A 19,828-nucleotide genomic window follows, 5' to 3' on the forward strand; every position below is an offset into this window, starting at 1 on the left:
TTTCCTATCCTTAACAGTTTTTATTTCAAACATAAATTTTTCAAACCATTGCATGCCTTCATATCCATTCATGGTGAAATATCTCTACCAGAGGCTTATCGTTCACAGTTCATAGGATAAATTTCATGCTGTTTCATGTATTTGAAATTTCCTCAATATGCCATTTCTGTCCTAATTTTAATTTTTTTTTGTTTTGTGTGTGTAAAAAGAATTTTTTTATCAAAAAATAATGGGCTATGCTAGGTAACAACATTGTTGAGGATCAAAAAGTCTAAATTTTTATTTGCGATTGACACAAGTTTTTCATGACAGCCACATGGATGTCACATGACAACCACTTGGATGCCACATGAACGCCACATGACAACCACTTGGATGTCACATGACAACCACTTGGATGCCATATGACAGCCACTTGGATGCCACATGACAATCACTTGGACGCTACATGACAGCAACTTGACAGCCATGAATAACATGCATCGATCGGATTTTTTGGCATCACAAGGTATCAAGTATGAATGGATTTATGTGATGAAATTTGAAATGTGGTTGACATCATGAGACACTTTATAAGAAAAGGATTATTAAAAATCTAAGAAAGTATAAAGTTATGCTTAAGGATTAATATCTATCACTTTACAAATACCATCAACATGTTAATATTATTTCAACATTTTTTTATCTCGTATATTGAAATGAAACTCTATATGCCATTAAATTTATTTATGTATTTATATAATTAATTTGTATAAATCCTTCATTTAATTATTGGAGAGCTCAAGAAGAAATGATAAAAAAATGATGATCCTTCATATTAAGGAATTCTCATTCATAGTGTGGAAGGGGATATTCAATAAATCATTGGATATGCGGACGTACTTATGTAGTCATTAAACATTAATTTTGGCAATACATATCTGATAACAAATAGATATACATTCACCGTAGCTTTATATCCTCAATGATACACGAATTATTTATATAATATATTAATTATTTCACGTGAATGCGCGTCCATCATCATCATATGGAAAAATTATTACTCTTTTTTTTGTCATGTTCTACGATTTTATTATGAAAATTGACGCATTTAATCAAATATTTGATAGATTATCGCATATTAAGTGTGTACATAGTCATGCTTAATTTTTTGCACACATAAAATTATTGAACATTTAATCAATAAACATTATTAAACTATATTTATATATTTTTTTGGCTCTAATTTGTTGCACATTTAACATTAAAAATGAATTTTATGTCCTCTATATCAATATAACATGTAGCTTGTGAGTGTCACTAATTAATAATTAATCCACTACGTAACATCAATTAATTTAGAGATGGTAAAAGAAGCGGAAAAGCTTCTTTTTTTGGAAATTATTTCATATCAATTGGGACAGGCTGACTATCTTGGATAATATTCTTTATTTCTTGAGGTCAGCCTTAAATTAGGACAATTTGAAGTAAAAGGACAGTTTTTGAGGTAAGGGTCGTTTGTTTATGACGTAACGCTATTTGATGAGAGGGAGTCGGTTCCCTATTCAGGAAGGGAGGGAGGTAGGGTGGTTCAAGAAGTCACTTTATAGCGTTACGTAACAAATGAATAGGGCTCTGCCAAGAATCACAAGCTTGCTAGATACACAGACCTGCAATTTTCGGCTGTACCTTATAATTCGTCCAAGGCTGCAGACATGAATTTTTAGTTTGCAGTCCTGCAGTTTTAGACAAACCCCACAAATTAACGACCCCATCACTCGCTAAGAAAATCAGGAAAATTCAGAAGCATTTTAAAATTCAACAATTGTTCTGCAGAGTAGCAACTAACTAGCACAAAATTTGGTGCATTTCTGACACATTCCATCAAGCTACAACAACTGTCATTCTAAAAATAGAACATTTCATTTTTTGATGTTATCAACCTATCCTGCTGCAGAACGATATCAAATTAAACTTTTTTTATTTTTAATTCCTTCTACACATATGGAACTATGTCGTTAGGGGCATGTGTTATATATCATCATTTTTATTAATTTTTGGGAATCATATTTAATATCAAAGAGCTCTCTCGTTTAAGGAAGAATAAAAAATGAAGGAATGAAACTGGGTTTTGTGTGTCTCGTATAAATTAAGCATTATGCTGTATATCGATCATATAAAAAACTCGTGTGCTGAATTTTTGGAAGAATATTTCAAAGATATTCTTATATTTCATGAACTGTTTAATGTGTGGAAAAAAGAAGCAATTTTGCTTATTTAAATACACAAAATAAAGTAATACAATACTTTATGATGAACAGAGGCTGTTTACAAATGACATTCAAGATTACAAGATTTGAGAAGGTTGGGGTTCGTGATGTTAAGTTAAGACAGTTGTTCACTTGTTACGTAACGCTCTTTTGGGGAGGAGGGGATGGGCTAGTGATGCCAAGTGGAAGCCAGCGATAGAGCCAGTTTCAGGCGACATCAATGGAAGGACATGAAGTGCGTTTTGTAATAAGTGAACAAACCACGAACCCAACGAGAATTGAGTCAAAATCTGAGTATCGAAACTGATATTTTATGACAATTTAGGATCAAACAGATACCAAATATCCTATGCTTAATATCTGTCATTTATAAACAACCGCAAAGAATCCCGAATAACAAAAATTTAATTTCCGAGGTAACCAGTCAGCAGCAAATGATTAAAAAAGAATGTTCTGATTAATTTACATCACTAAGCTACTGACGGGTACTAAGCTACTTTTTATCTCTGATTCTGCTTGGATACTCTAAATAATTTTTGAAATATTTTGGTTGACAAAAGAAGAATTAACCAAAAAGCAAAAATTCCAAGCCATAAAAAAAATGTAAATAAGAATTCCTTTTCATACCAAAAACCTTTATCCGTCTCTATCCACATACTCCTTCTTCATCTTCATCATGCACATGACATCTTCAAGATATTTAAATCTCATAATTTCTAAATTTGTTAACAACCTCACTCGGATTCTCAGCTCCCCATTCCTTTCTAGAGCTGTAAAGAATAAGAATAAAAAAAAGGTAAATTACTGATCAAAGGATGTGATTTTAATGTTTGAGATAAAAGAATTATGAGAAATTCACTTCTTTTTTTTTGAAATTGTTGAGGGCTTAGTTATCTCATAAAGACCTTTCCAACCACACAAAGAATTTCTTTTTCTGGCTTTGCTCTTATTTTAATTAATTTCTTTTTTCTTCACATTTAAAGAGCTTTTTTGCTTCCTTTTACTGATGATTTCTCAAGAGATGAGAATTCTGTCACATCTTTTTATATATTTTCCTTTGAATTTTCTCGTCTTTTTTTAATGTTGTTCAAAGATGAGAAATCATTCAATTAAAGACAGTGCTGCTCAAACTTTGTGCTGCGGCACACTTTAATGGTAAGCCATTATCAAATAAGCCCACGACATAGGGTTTATGGCATTTCCAAAAAAAAAATTGGTACAAGCTAGTGCAGTGGCGGGCAGCCTGTGTGTCGCGGCACATTTTATTAGTTTGCAACGTCGTATCCCTTTATGGTGTCAGCTGACCACCAAGGTGTATCTACAAAACAAAAGATTGCTCAAAACTACACTAGAGTGTCGTGAAGCATAGTTTGGACAGCACTGAGTTTGAATACTAAGAATTTTTCTCTTTTTTCTGCTAAAAATAATATTTATGTTTGTAAATTCTTGTTATTGCTTCATTTTAAATGAATATTATCATGAAATTTAGTCATTGAACCAGCACTCTTAAAGGTGGCTGAAGTCTTCGTACAATGCAATCTGTTTGATGAAGATATCACACATGTGTACAGGGGTGTATTCAGGTGAGGGTGTTAGGAAGGATCCCCAAACTCTCTCCTTGAACTTGGCTGTATAACTCAAGATCAGAAACTAGTGATTGACTCCAGCATAACCTTAGTCAACCAACACATCCATCAACCCTCTCTAAACACCAACTTTTCCACTTTATTATCCAATTTTGAATAAATTCCATAAATATCTCTATAAAGCACGTTTAGATCTTTAAAATTAAAGTCCTACGCATGTTTGCCTTTGATACACACAAAAAACATTTGAAAAGAATGACATAAAAGCTTTTAAAAGCTGCGTGAGTTTTTCCCGGAAAAATGCTGAAAAGTGTTTTAGCACAGAAAAAGTTTGTCACAGCATTTTAACAGGAGAAAAAAAAAAAGTTTTGTTTGTGGATCAAAGTGAATTAATGCTGAATGAAAATTCGTGCCAACGTACGCAAATGATTACTAAATCAAAAAAGGATTTTGATACATATTTTAAATCTGATAGGTATTTAGTTCCAATGCTATTATGGATGGATATGACAAAAGTTCATGTTAATACTCAGAAACAACATTGTTGGAATGGATATTTTTAAACTGTTTCAAATGAAATGTCGTGCTGTATTTTGTGCAACATTTGTCAAATCTTGCGCACATGCATTGTAATTGGGTAAATTGCAGGGTTTGGGAAATTGAGGATGTCGAAATTTGGTTCATGGCTTGGTGTCTTTAATATTTTAATCGAATACTCCGAGAGGATATGCACTTGACATTTGGTATGCATCTTCAGGATAATGCCTGACAAGTCGTAACCAGAAACCAAAATCTACCTTCTGAATATCCCCCTGATGCCTGAACACATACACCCCATCACCTCACCCAGCATGTGACACAATTTCCCATTTAAATGCTCACAATTTACTGAAACCATATAAAGTAACTCTTTAAATTACTGCCAAAAAATTATTTTCTTTAATTATTCACGTTTACATTCATCACGTATGCCTTCATCTGTGCTGAAAATGTTCAAAAGTTAAATTCAATTTCTCGTACATGAATTCATTCGTTCTAAATAAAATATTAAGACTATGAAAATTTAATTTGGAAATAAGAGCAAGTACAAAAAAAAATATTTAGAATAACAAAATAAAGCTTCAATGACTTGATAGTTTTATGTAGCTTGATGATGTTCCCTTTTTTTTTCATTCTAGAATGCTTTTTTATCCTTCATAAAGCAGTTGGCCCGAGCAGTAGATGGAAGGAAATTTCAATCTTCTCTGTGACAGTTGGTACTGTGCAATTCAGTGACATAGCATTGTCTAAGCCAGTGTTGGACAACCTGAATGACGCGGCACGCTGTGGTGGTAAGCCTAGACCGAAACCGCATACTACATGCGGTTCATGGCATTTCCAACAATTTTTGAAGACACACTAGAGTGCCACGACCCACAGGTTGCCCATCACTGCTATAAACAGCGACCAAGCACCCTCAACATACCTCACTCGGGCTGACTGAATAAAAATTTATTTTATATAGCATAAAAATAAATGTGTTTTCCTCTCTACAGCATTATCATTGCCCAGTATTACTCGATTTATAATTGGCCAGTTGATTCTACATGAATAAGGCATGAGATTCCAACATAAATGCTCTTAACTCACCCACCTACGATAACTAATTAACTCACATTCAATTTATTTCTGCTTTTTTAAATACACAAACTAGAAAAAACTTTATGTTTCTAATAGAAACAGGAAGGGATTATGATAACAAAATGAGGTAGTAGTGGGAAACTGGGTTAGAGATGGAAGATATATAATGAAAAAAGCTTAATTAAATTTTATAATGTACAATAGTTAGACGAGTCTCGAGAAATGACAACAATATCATTGGTCTTTGTTGTTTGCCTGAAGCTTTTTTCATCAACTTTAAATAATGAAATTCTGAGTAAGTTTGTCTATTCTTCTTGTGACAACAGAAAGACCGCAATGTTGCATTGTTAATTTTAATTAAGATGCGAGAATTGCCAACGCAATTTTTAGAGTGCTGCTTAATCTTTTTGATCAATTTAATATTGTTGGAACCACTTCTATCACTAATGCATAATTGTAAGATCTTAGAAGGCTTTATAAGAACAAGAGGGAGGGGCTAACAACTGTAAAGAGGGGAAAATCAACCATAAATAGGGGGCTAACAACTGTAAAAAAGTGGGACTAATGGCAATAATGGGAGGAACTAACAACTATAGAGAAAGGGAACTAACAACTATGAAGAGAGGGGACTAACAAACATGAAGTGAGGGAACTAACAATTATAAAAAGAGGGGACTAACAGCTATAAAGAGGGGACTACCAACCATGAAGCCAGGAGACTAAGAACTACGAAGGGAGAAGACTTACAACTATGAATAGAGGGGACTTAAAAATTATAAAAAGGGGACTATCAACCATAAAGTGGGGAAAATCAACTACTCAATTGCAGTCGCAACTAAAATTTGAATTTTAAAAAACCGTTGAAATGTTTTCAACAAGTTTTAAGCTGTCTTCAATAAAAACGAATGCAAATTTTCCCAGGAAAAGCAATAGAATGAGAAATTTTTTAGAAAATTAATTTTTGGAAATTTGTTTGAGTAAATTAATCAAAAATGAAAAGAAAAGTTTGAAAATTTTTTTGGAAATAAAACTTTTATGTTTTCACAAATTTCACAAAAACTCAGAAATTTTTGAAGTTGGAAATGAAATAAAAAATTGTTTGTGCGATTTCTTTGCTCTGCAAATTATTAGATTTACAGTACAGTGTAGGTATTTGTATACATTGAGTTTGCCATTATAAAAATAGAACTCTTAACGTGTGCATCGCAATAATAACACAAAAAAATTATGGCTTACAATGTTGTAAGCAAAAGTTTTTCAAATATTTATGAATTTCTGAAGAAATTTATGTTTTGTTTAATAAGGCAATATAGCAAATGTGTTAACATGTCGGTACTTGGATATAGAATTTTCGGAATTCCCTCAAAATTCCATTATAATGATGAGTCTTATAAGCCATTATAGCAACCAAGAAAATTTGATTTTTATCTCAATATCATTGAGTTTTGAACAGTGGTGGACAACCTTTGTTCTGCGGCACTTTAATATGCCGCAATGAACTACATGCCGAGGCCGGTTTCAGTCGAAGCTTCTCACCAAGATGTACCTCGGGCCGCGGCACAAAGGTTGCCCACCACTGGATTAGAATCTTATATCCAATTAAATGAAGCATCAAGCTACAGATATGCCTACGTCCATTGTCAAAATATTCATTCAATTTACAATGTTAATACTCATTTACCTCAAAATTGAACCAATTTAGCATTTTATTCATGCCAAAATTTAATCAACATACAACCACAGTAATAAGAGCAAAGTCATGCCTCAATAAAGAAGACTTTGATACTTTTTTTTGACTTCATGAATAATAAGAATGAAAAAGGAAAACTTCAAATAGAATTTAGAACAATATTTACCCATAATATAAAGCAGCACCGCCTTCACTCGCTCGTCTCATTGCCGGGTTGGCCCCTTGTGGTTGTAAACTTGATCCACCAGTCTCGGGTAACATTCGATCTTTGGTCTTTGGATTTGCCCAATGCATTGATTGTTGCTATAGACATAAAATACAATAAAATATTTTATCCAATTTCTTGGCTTAGTCGAAATAATAAAGTATCAACTTACAACATGCTCCTTCATTCCAATCCAATTTTTATAGCTGATTTGTAGGCCCGAATTTCTCCATTTGTCATACATCTGTCGCTTTTCAGGATTGCAAAGAATTTCTTTTGCCTCTTGAAGTTGTTGGAAATATTTTTCAGCATCTTTGTCACCGGCATTCTTGTCAGGATGATATTTCATGGCCAATACCTTTCGAGAATGGATGAAAAGTATGTGTGGGATCCAGTAAGTAGAAGTACTGATATGTAATTTGAGATAAGTATCTAGAATGAACCGAGTTGGTCTACTTGACAGCAATTAAGAAGCCAAGTGGAATTCAAAGTATTCACTTACTTTTGTGCTACTCGGAATTTTTTTGGAAATGCGCAAATTTTTTTTAATATTTTTCTGATTTATTGTTTTTTTTTTCATCTTGAACTTTCAGATATTCGAGAATGTTCAAATGATATTGAAGATTTCACGCGTGGGATCAAGCAAAATCAGTTCAAAAAGTTTCAATCAACAGACAATTGTTGATACTCAAAAACAATCGGATTTTATTTCAATTAAAATCTCAAAGGTAACTTTGTTTATCACATTTGTTTTGTCATTTACAGAAAATTCTTTAAAACCTTGAGGGGTATTGATTCTTTATTATCATTATTGACATGCTGCTTTGGGGGTTCATTCACTTATGACGTAAGCCAAAAATCGATTTTTCTTTTCATCTTCCTCTTCCCTAAAAAAAATCTCAACCACAACCCACAACCCTACCTATAAGAGCGTTACGTAATAGATGAACCACCCCTCAATTGAATGAATTTTTCTGTAAATTCTTTGAATTGTTCTAATTTCCCCTCGAGACAAATCTCAAATTCTACTCGATAATCAAGCCTGTATCTATCAAAATGTTATGATAATCTAATTCAGTGTTGTCCAATCTGTGTGCCTCGACACAACTTGCTGGTAAGCCACGACCAAACCTTCAAATGACATGCGGTACATGACATGCAGCAGACTTATGTGTCGTGACACAGAAGTTGTCCACCACTGATCTAAGTAATCAAAATATTTTTATGACAGCTCTTAATTCTCAACAGTTACCAACAGTCTATAAATATGACGATGAAGTTAATTATTTTAATAAAAAGACTGTTAATTGCCAACCCTTAACACAAGATTCATCGTAATTCGCCCAACAGTAATAAAATTCCGCGAGAAATCTCATCAAAAACCCAATTATTCCATCCGGTTTTGCTATTTTATGATTAAAATTCGTCATCAAAAGTTTTTGGTCGTAAATTGAAGGAAAATGAAGTTCTATTTTAGGACGACAATTGAAACGTGAGAATCAAATTTATGTCCCTTTTATTTGCTGTATTGTCAGCCCATGCTCTTCCATCCAACTTACCTTATACTCTGCATTAATTTGATCGACCTACAAAAAAAATTGAGAGAAACAAGGAGATAAAAATAAATTAAAAATGTACAGAGCTGACAAAAAAAGAATATATATGAAAAAATATGAGATGCTGCTGCTGCTGATGAATGTCATAAGTTGAAAAATGTATTAGCAAATAAGCAAGCTGGCATCGAATGATATTGATGTGCGGAACTGCGGACCGAACAAATGATTAACAACTCCAATTTGAATGCTAGAATTTGAATGCGGACACAAAAATATTCGCAAGTTGGAAAGTCACAATCTGTTGCATGGACATAAAGCGCATTTTTGGTTGATGTCAAAAGTCAGTGGTGGGCAACCTGTGCGCTACTTAGAAATGCTATGAATCGCATGTCAAGAGCAGTTTCGATTTTGACTAATTACCAAAATGTACCGCGGCACCCATCACTGTCACAATTGAACGAGAGGTTGCCCATCACTGTCACAATTGAACGACCAATTGAAAGTGCTTTAAACCCTCTTAAAGCTCATTAAAATCATTTCATATCCCAAAATTTCTATCTAATTTACATATATTGATTTTACAACCCCTCTCAAAATTAGAGCTGCCGCACAATTATCCAATTGAATAATCCCTCAACATCAACATCAAAAAAAAGTATCGATTGATTAATTGAATTGAGATTATGTTGGCACAATGCTCAATATTCAATGAATTTATCAAATACATATACAGATACTTTTTTTTTGGGTCGATTGTCTGTCAATGAACGAGGAAATTACATTTTTCATTTTTATGTCCAGTCTGCAAAATATTCATCAATTGATAAATCATTATGGCACATAGAATCATCTTGCGAATTGGATTTAAATATAGCTTTTAATATGTAACATTTTATCGATTTTTTGTTGCCTTTTTTTCATCTATTTCGCATTTTATGTTTCCCATGGTGCTTTATGTAAAAAGATGAAGCACCCTGCACATCATAGAATGACTGCAGGATTATCTATGTATATGTACATAACAAGTTCTCAACTCTATGTATCATTTAACATAAAATATGGCATGGCTATAAGCCATTGGATGTTAAAAATGCTAGTAAATATTGGATAGGAGTCATACATGAGAGCAGCATGTACATTTTTTAATTATTCAACAGCCTAGTTTCATAGGACACGTATTTTCATTCAGAAAAATATTATCATCATAATAACCATGTTGTCATATCCTTGAAGGTAACAAGAAATAAAAATAATGATGATGATATAAAAGTCTACATCTACAAGATGCTTTAGGAAAATACAAAAATACAAAATGTAAATGAATAATAACAAAGTGCTCAAGTAGCAGAAAGTAAATGGAAAAGAATAAAATGCTTTGGGGTGAAACTAGTTCGAAAAGGCTTTGTTTTTTGCTAGAACAGATGCTTCTGGAAGGAAGTTACTTAATGCTGTAATCCTTTATGAAATAGAATAGACAGAACACGAAGTCAATACTGTTTTTGTTTACTCGAGTCGCCTTTGTGGTGTTTAAACAGGTAGTGTATGTGTTAGAAGTCAGGTTCATCAATATTTGATGATTGAGACTAGCCTTAGACATAGCTTTGAACATAGCTTTGGACGTGATAGTTATAATATTGATGAGCATAGATCAGTTCGGTCCCTTACAACTTCTAAGGTTTTAAAATGACACAAGCTCACTCCCACACAACATAGACCGTATGAGACTCGAACCCACATCCTTTGATTTCCGTTCACATGCTCCTACCAATGAGCTACCGGGGGTTATTATGGAGCATGACACAAAGCACACTTAAACTTTCTTTCTCTATCCAATGCTCATTACACAGCTATTAACGTTGCTATAGCCCACAGCACAAACTCAGTTTGACTGTAAACATAACTAAACTGATCTACCTGTTCCTTATGCAAACTCAAACAAACATCCAGAAAAGCAATATTATCATCAAATCAAAGTCATCCAGCAATCTTCCCACAAGTAAATTTATGACATTTTTATTAAGCATATATCCAACATACTCATTCACATAACTTCATCTACATCATCAAAAAAGAATTTCTCATCGTCACTTATTTCCTTTATTTCCTCATTTCGCAACTCCCCTTACTCGTAACTGTATGAAATGATACAATTTTTATCCATTTTCTCACATCCATAAGGATTTAAATTGTATGCGAGAAGCACACAATTGGAATAAAATTGTACAGCACACTTGAATCTATAGATTAAAAAGCTGATAGCATCGTCTCTTGAGCATAAAAATTCAATTATATTTAATACAACAATCGATCTTGAGCATACCAATATGATAAAGAAAATCTCCTCCGAGCCAATTTATGGGTATAGTTAATGATCCATTCTGTGGTGAATTTAAGAAGGAGCTTTGCGTGTGTACGAATGTTTGTTTACACAAATGTCAGTCACACTTTTTTCCTTTTCCTTATCTTTATTTACGGTATACACGCGGATTCCCTTAAGCACTCAAAGTTTTGCGTACCAAATGATACTGATATAGACATTAATAATGTAATAGACATTAATCTTTCATATTATATTCTCATATGACTCTTATAATATCTCATGCTTAGTCTTTAATTTTTAGATAATTGTTTCCTTAGGAATATGAGCATCAATGTGGTTCTTAGAGTCAGTGGTGGGCAACCTGCGTGATTCGGAACACTAGTGTGGTAAGGGATACCGAAGTGTGTCGCAGCACACAAGTTGCCCACATCTGTACTAATATGTGCCAAGGCACAAAGGTTGCTCACCACTGCCTTAGATCCTTAAGTTCTGGATGTTCATTAATGAATTCCAACAAATTCAATCAACTTAAGCAAGCTTACAGTGAAATGACATAAAATGTTCAGATCATGATTCTCAACATGCTATTCGTTACAGCAAATCATACCTGAATGAACTTACATAGTAGTAAGCTCAGTTCCAATAAGATTATTGGCATTTTGCAGTTTCACTTGTCATATTTCTTCTCCCTTATTACGATAATGTATGACAAGTTAAATATAAATCATGACATGCACGAGTTGTGTGCTCTAGTTTCAGTTTCAACACTTGAATCCAATATCATTGAAGGATTTATATCCGAGGTATTATGAATTAAATGCATTCTGTTGCAAATAATACAATAAATTATTAATAAAAATATAAAAAAATTCCATTCACATTGCGAGTTGAAAATGTGAATTATTAGCAGATATTCTCGAATATGAGAAGCTTGAAAGAGGAACAAGTTGAAGGAAAAAAAAAAGTTTTTAATGAAATAAAACTTGCACATGGAGGAATCTATTGGAAATTTTACGCTGAGTACGAGTTTTGCAGAACTTAGTTGCTTAATTTTCATTGATTTATCTTTTGTTTACTCAGTTGGAGGTTGCAATTTAATTTAATTAGGTTTTGCGAAATGTTCAATTCATGTTTTTGAAGTTTACGGAAATTTATTGATAATTTTATCTCCAGCTTTAATGATAAGAATGGATAAATATATCTGGTGGTACTAAAATTGGATGTTTATTCTAGTTTATTCAACTGAATATCGCAGAGATGTAGCTAAGGAGATAGGCGTAGTCATTGGCGTAGTTAAGAGGGTATGGCAGATAAACGTTGATATATATAGCTGCTGGAATAGAAATTCAATTTCTAGCAATCAAAATCCGAGTGGACAACTTGACTACAAATGACCAGGAAATGCTATTGATCAAATTTAATTGTCAAATCAACGAAGCAACCCGAATAGCACATGTTGGTTAATCGATAGAAGATCCGGCACCAGTGAGATGTGACTCTGCTTGCATACCCTGTCTCAAGTAAGAGTTATTCTGGTCTCGAACGGGATTTTTGATCAATTAATCGATTTGTGCTGTTCGAGGAGGAAACCGGCGATAGAACTAACTTTAGGCGACATCTGAGGGAGGCAATGGATCACAGTTGATCTGTACGGCCATCGAAGTAGGTAAGTAAGTTAGTTTAGATTTAGTACAGATTTAGCTAGAAATGATCCTTGGACTTCGATCTCAAATACGAGGGTATATGGATCCCCCTCCCCCAAAACTCAAATTTATCTACGCCTCTGACTACCAAACAGGAGAACTGATTATTCATATCCCACCATCATGCAATTTACCCAGCATCCTACCAGATATTATAAATTCTTTCTATTCCAAGTGATTATAAAGTTCATTACTCCTTCACAATAATTGCTTCGCATGCATAAAAGATCAAAAGGAATCGTTTTAATATATAACGTTTGATTTATGCATCTATATATACTTAGGCAGCAATTTCCGACGCATCAAAGCATCATCATCATTCTTCTCTATATTTTAATCTGCGATAGCTTTATGGGTGGATTTAACAAACATATAGTCACAGAAATGATTATAAGACTTTTCGTTCTATCCTTAATACTATGTATCATTGTCCTAGTTAGTACAACTTTGTTATGCTGCACATTTCAAGAAAAATATCCGCAGCAATGACACAATAAAAATTATGTTGGCGTGTTCTGAGCTTTAAATCAATAAAACTTTTTTTCCCAGGCATTGTGGATGATTTTTCTCTTTCTTTTCAATAGGAACAATGCTGAAGCTGCAGCGATGCTTATTGAATTGCAGAATGCGAAAAGCATGTCAAAAGTTCACGATGAGTCTTGAAATTTTTTTCAGCACAACCTCGCTGAATAGCTGTGAGGTATATAGATTCCTATAGAAATATAAAATACCATTTTGCTAGTTTTCGTCTCAAATATCAGCTGACCTTTACATAAACGACTATACAGTATCAAATTTTATCGGATTTGCCTAATTGCTTCTAGTTTTTCAGAACACACAATTGCCTATAATTAAAGTCTCACGTTAATGATGCCGAAGGATGTTTTCCGAAATTGAGGCTTCTAAAATCCAATTAAACACCCTTGCATGTGTTTATGTCCTGTATTAATAGTTGTAGTTGTACCTGTAGATTCTATTTGAATGGCTATTTGTTGGTTATGTCTGTATTAGACTAAAACTAAATACGGGATGGCTTGAAATAAGTCATAAAGAAGACAAATAGCATGTATAGGACAGCAACACAAGTTTGTTGAATTGTTATTAGAGGAAATTCACAAAGGAAAAGACGTCCTGTTGCTTTTAAAGCTACATGAAGGAAAACAGAGATAAAAGAATCAATGCTTATCGTGTGGACAGAGAATTTGTACAAACTAGGTGATACAGTTGGCAACAGCATCAGATTGAAGGTCTTTTTCGAATATGTAGCACATGAGAACATGATAATAGTTGGTAAGACATTAAACAGACCGACTTTCAAACCTCTACACCTCCCCCTCAGAGCCCCATTAAGACCCAAAAAGTCTGTCAACTGTAAAGACACAGCTCATATCTCAACCCACCATTAAAATCATCCACTAGCTCAAAATTAAAGCTGTCATATCCAATCAGAAATCCTACCATCACCTTTAAATTAATCTTGAAAGGTGATTTAAGCAGCATAACAATCCCTTTGTATAAAATTGCTTATTTTTCTATTCAATTCCCTTCCATTATTACAAAGCTGATGATTGAAAAGAGGAATAAAGCTCCTTTATCTTCCCAACTCAGTGTCATTTTGATCTATGAATACTGTTTATTGCTTCCCATCCTCCTCTTCATTCGCTCATTTTCACAGCGATCGATTAAAATTAAATTCAATTAATTCGATCCATTCGGCGAAAGTGGGGATGAAAAATACATTGATAAAAGGAATCACAAAATTAAATCAACAGACATAAAAGCTGTTTTAATCAATAAATTGCAAAGTTTTATTTCAATGCAACTGAAACCCGGGATTATGTTTTCATGAAAAATGTTATCCGATTGAGTGACATGGCAGGAATTTGGATGATTTTTGATTTTTTTTTGGATTTAGTGGTAGTGGCAACAAGTGATGACGCAGTTCATGTGTTCTCATGTTCAGGTGTATTGAGGAGGTGAGAAGAGGAAAGAAGAGGAGAAGGGCGATTCAGGATGTTAAAGACCCCCTTCTCCCTGATTGGGAACATTCTTCACTTTCATGGAAAAAAATTCCGAAATCCCCCAAAAGCGTCTGATCAAGTCTCTGACATGCACATATACATCCAGAGTTGGTCTCTGACTAGCTGCATGTCCACTGAATCAAGGAATGTTTACTTGACTATTTTATCACTATCTACAAGTAGCAGTCACCTAGTTCAATTGTTTCTGACCCTAAACTCAAAAATCCAGAATATATAGTCTCGACTTCCAATAAGGATTTAACCTTCATCCGCCATGCTCTCCATTTTGAAACCCAAAAAGCAAGTCAAAGTTAATTAATTACAAATTCTATAGATTAACATTTGAACTTTTCAGAGAGTATATAAAGTCTAAAGATATTGATCCAGACATTACTTCACAAACAACAACGGAAGAGATTATAAACATAATTTTCATACAGTCAGATATGAAGTGAAAATCCGAGAAAATTTTGTATAAAACAAAAACATGTCTGAAAATGCCTTCAATCCATTTCTCATGTAATATATTGGAGTTAAGCTCCTGCCTTAATTTTTATTTTTTCAATTCCAATTTATCTTGTCGAAAGAGTAACAAAAGAGTGATGAAAATGGATACAAACAAAAATTCAATTTCATCAAGAAAGATTTATGTCTGAAATGAGAGAAGCTGAACTATCCTAGTACGGTTGGATAATGGCTGGATATTATTCGCATGTACACAACAAACAAGCACTAAAAAATCGTTAAATACTGGGATTATTCACTCAGAACATTGTTTAACAACAGCATAATCATGAGAGTTGTATAACCTTACATTTATACTCTCAATAGCTGCATCTACTAATTATGTATAGCAGCTTCAAACTCTCTTGTAAACAGTCATAAGCAAACAGGTTTTTCTGCTTGAATTAGTGATTCAAATGTTCGGTATCTCAGGTGTTAGACACGGCTTGTTGTAACGGAGAATGCAGTTTGTTTGGGTTCAATGGCATTTGATTTGATGCTAAAGTTTAGTCGACTAAAGCCGATAAAACCGGCTAAAGCTGCTGCTCATCGATTTTGCAAAGATTTTCTTATTAAAACGTGAAAAATTCAAGAGAAATCCGAAGTTTGTCTCGCATTTCTAATTTTTGGATGAAAAACTGTCGAAAATTTGAAGTTTTGTCTGAATTATCTTATTTGGGGTGAAAAACGTGAAGAAATTCGAGACAAATTTCGGATTTTTCGTGAATTTTTCATATTACGGATGAAATGGTAAAAATTTCATTTTAGTCTCTTAGTCGGCTTTAGCCGGAGAGGAGGAAATTATTTAGTCGGCTTTAGTCGACTAAACAAACTTTAGTCGACTATAGTCGACTAACACCGACTTCGACCTGTGCTTGATGCTGCTCATCATTTGGGTATGGGGGTCGTTCACATATTACGGAATGGTCGCTCTTAGGGAGAGAAGGGAGAGGAGGAAGGGGGTTAAGAATTTGTTACGGAATAGGAGGAGAGAGTATTCAAACAGTCGATTTCTAGCGTTACGTAACAAGTGAACAGACCCCATTAAAATGAAAAACATTTCAAGTTCAAGCTACAAAACCAGTATGGAAATTACCGCTAGCTTTACAGTTCATTCAAAGAAAATCTCGACACGCCCATTAAAAGTGAAATTCTTTTAATAATTTTTTCCACAATTCTACATAGTTTGCTGCTTCTTGCATCATTTACAATCTAAAAGTCGTAATAACATGACCTTCATGGACTCATATAAGGTTGTGTCATAAAATTGGCCAACAAAAAGTAGCAACAGAATGAAAGTGAAAGAAATAATAACACACGAAACATATTTTCGGTTCCACATCGCAACCCAATCTCATCTCAATGACCTTCCGAAACAGTGGCTGCTGCTTTGAGAAAGGAATAGAACGCAAAAAGAAATAATTTTTTATGACATTCCTTCCGCCAAAAATTCAACCTACTCTCTTTTTTATTATGCGAATGGTTTTTTATGTCGAGTATGAATGGAATGAAGGATGTTCATAAGGCAAGCAGGCACGGGGAGGATTGATGATCATAACGAATCAGTTAATTAGATCAAATTGAAAGTCATTTGTTGACGGTGAACTGTAGGCGCATCTGTTGACATCAAATGATTGATGAGAATACATTTTGAAGTTGAGATAGGCACAGAATAAGGAGGTTAAATAAAGTACTTGGTATGATGTGTGTATGCACTTTAAGATTATTGGGAGAGCTGCTTTAGAGTAACTGAGATTAAATTTGTGATTGTCACTTTGCCATATATTGGAATAATCCCCAATAGCTCAGTGGAAGTAACATGCGACCTGAAATCGTAGGACATAGGTTCGAATCCCACTCAGAATCATGTTATTCGGAATTATACCTTTTTCTGTTTAACCTTCATTTAGGTATCAATTTCGACTGAAATTGTTGGTTACGTTCACATACGACGTAGATTTCTAATACAGGTACAGCATTGACGGACGGACTCCCCACAAAAAATATTTAAAATACCCCAAAAATGGACAAAAAGCTCCACAAAAACATCCATACCAAACCCATATTCTCTGTAACTGAATAAAGAAAAAAAATTATTTGAACCTTTTCAAAAAGCAAAAGGATGAAAGATTCTAATCAAGGAACGAACAAGCATTGCCTGTGAAAGATGAGGAAATTTTTTGCAATAAGGATAAAAAAAAAAGTTCCTGCGTGTATATATTTGATAGAAAAATATTTACGCGACCTTCGCTAAGGAGCGGAATTAATGCTATAAGCACAACATAAAGGAAGAAGTGGAAATGAAATTGCGACTTGAAGCATTTTTTTTTTTCATTCATTTTAAGCATAAAAGTTCTACCGTTTATGTTTCCTACATCCATTGCTTTATGCTGACAAATCCTTCATTTATGCCTCGATTTGTGTACATTGAATTTATATTCAAACAAACTGCGATGCGAGGTATGATGACTCAGTTGCATGGAATATGACAAAATCCCCAGATCATTAAATTCAACAAACTAGTACAAATGGGGGAATTCATAGATGATGACTCACTATTCTCGAAGGGCATTCGTAATTGACTCGAATTTGATGCATTAATGTCTATTGGATTTTCAAACTCTAAACTATTCAGACCTTCTGCAACAGACAGGTCCATAACTCCAAATTACATTGACATCATTTACGTTCAATCCAATCAAGAATCGAGTGGAAAAAATGACGTCTATTGGCTACACGCGAGCGCTTGTGAAAATGGAAATCAACAGCTATTGTCAGTCATAGAATTGGCAGTTTTGCAAATCTATCTGTAATTGATATTTATCAATCAAAACCGCAAGTTATGACACCGAATATTGACTTCATTGCAAAGCTCATATTCGTTGGCCACTGCGGTATTTGTGCAAAATTTAAGCTAATGCATTCCAGTGCATAGCATTGAGCATTGAGTCCAAATGAAATCGAGGGGCAAATGCATATTTTGTTCAACTTCATGCCATTCCGTCAATACAGCAACTTACTAGTGCCTTTCTGATTATATTGTGCTACTCTGATCAGCATTGTCATATTGTAAGACTATATTTAGAGCTGATAAGATCAACAGGAAAGTCGGTCAAACAAGACAATAAGCAATGACGATTATCAAAGGTTTATGCCACTTTATGCTATTTATAGACACAAAAGTCAACAAGGGTTTATCTATGCGATCAAAAAAAAAAATACAAAATTCATGTATGACCTAGTTCCAGCATATCCCAGGCAAGAACAGACAAAACGGTGCTAAAAATGGATAGAATTGTGGGTCGTTCACGGGTTATGATCGACATTTAATGGGATTGTGAATTATTTCAAGAGAGGTTCCAAAAAATTATTTTGTGCTGTTCTATAATCAGCAAAGGACTCATTGATAGATGTGTATAGTAAATTATCCATTATTCAAGGCACAAAATTGATGAATGAGGTGGATGATGATGAATTATTTAGTCACTGACTCGATGAATTGATTAAATTATTTCGGGATGAATGACTGGTAAAACAATCGATATGAAAGAACCCAGGCCAGCATGTGAAGTATCTTGCCGTACTCAAAAAAATCATCAACAGCAGCAACAATTTCTTATTATTCCATTTTTGCCACCAGACTTACCGATGAGCTTTCGTCGCAGTTTAATAAAGCATAGAAATCCTCATCCGGATTTTTCTTGTAGCTCAAAATTTCATCAACACCACTCATTTTTTCAGGAATTCCTTTTTTTTTCAACCTTCTCACTTAATCGATTACAGAATTAACTCAGTGACTGCCGTTCACTATGCTTTATATCACACAAAATTAATTAATTTGGAATTTTAATGATTTTGGATGTAAATTCCACTTCTTGTTTACTTATTTAATTCTTCTTTTATTCTTTGCCTTGATGATTAAAAATAAGCAAATTTATTATATGCACTGAGGATGAACTTTATTCTCTTTTTTGACACAGCAAATAATAAAGAAAGAATTAAAATTATGAGTTTATTATTTTTTTGTGTTAAGTCAGATTATTTAAGGTCAGTCAAACTCGACGTAAAATGTAACACTGAGAGAGACGAGACTTTGTGCAAAACACAGCAAAACTGTATCTCGAGACAACCTTTCATGTAGAAAAAAAGCTCAAAAATTCCATGCATTACCCGTGAGAGTAAATCTTGTTGTTTCGAGAGAGTGAGAGAGTCAGTTATTGTGTTATGTAAAAAGACGCTAAGCATGTCATTCGATTAAAAATAAAATCGGATATCGGCATGTGATGGTTGCGATGATATTTTTAGATATGAATGAACATATGGAAGATGAAAATTTTCTTATAAAAAATATAAAGGAAAAGGCCGAGATGA

General features: G+C 33.8%; 1 protein-coding gene across 1 annotated transcript; it reads right to left on the bottom strand.

Annotated features, from left to right (window-relative positions):
- jdp (DnaJ domain-containing protein) lies at positions 1–19,572 on the bottom strand. Its single transcript, XM_070637824.1, has 5 exons — positions 19,104–19,572; positions 8,913–8,939; positions 7,526–7,711; positions 7,315–7,451; positions 1–3,022 (listed from the first exon to the last, which is right to left on the bottom strand). The coding sequence occupies exons 1-5, from the start codon at positions 19,188–19,190 to the stop codon at positions 2,953–2,955; spliced, it is 507 nt and encodes a 168-aa protein (XP_070493925.1). The 5' UTR covers positions 19,191–19,572; the 3' UTR covers positions 1–2,952.
- Positions 19,573–19,828: the final 256 nt, after the last annotated feature.

Source organism: Chironomus tepperi, unplaced genomic scaffold (assembly GCF_022539635.2).
Source record: "Chironomus tepperi strain 1889 unplaced genomic scaffold, CSIRO-AGI_Ctep_v1 contig_163, whole genome shotgun sequence".
Classification (NCBI taxonomy): Eukaryota; Metazoa; Arthropoda; class Insecta; order Diptera; family Chironomidae; genus Chironomus; species Chironomus tepperi.

Coding starts and splice junctions, on each gene's coding strand:
- jdp (XM_070637824.1), bottom strand. CDS start 19,190: ATGAGTGGTGTTGATGAAATTTTGAGCTACAAGAAAAATCCGGATGAG. Junction 7,712..8,912: donor AAATTAATGCAGAGTATAAG/GTAAGTTGGATG, acceptor CATTCTCGAAAG/GTATTGGCCATGAAATATCA. Junction 3,023..7,314: donor GGTGCTGCTTTATATTATGG/GTAAATATTGTT, acceptor TATTCTTTACAG/CTCTAGAAAGGAATGGGGAG.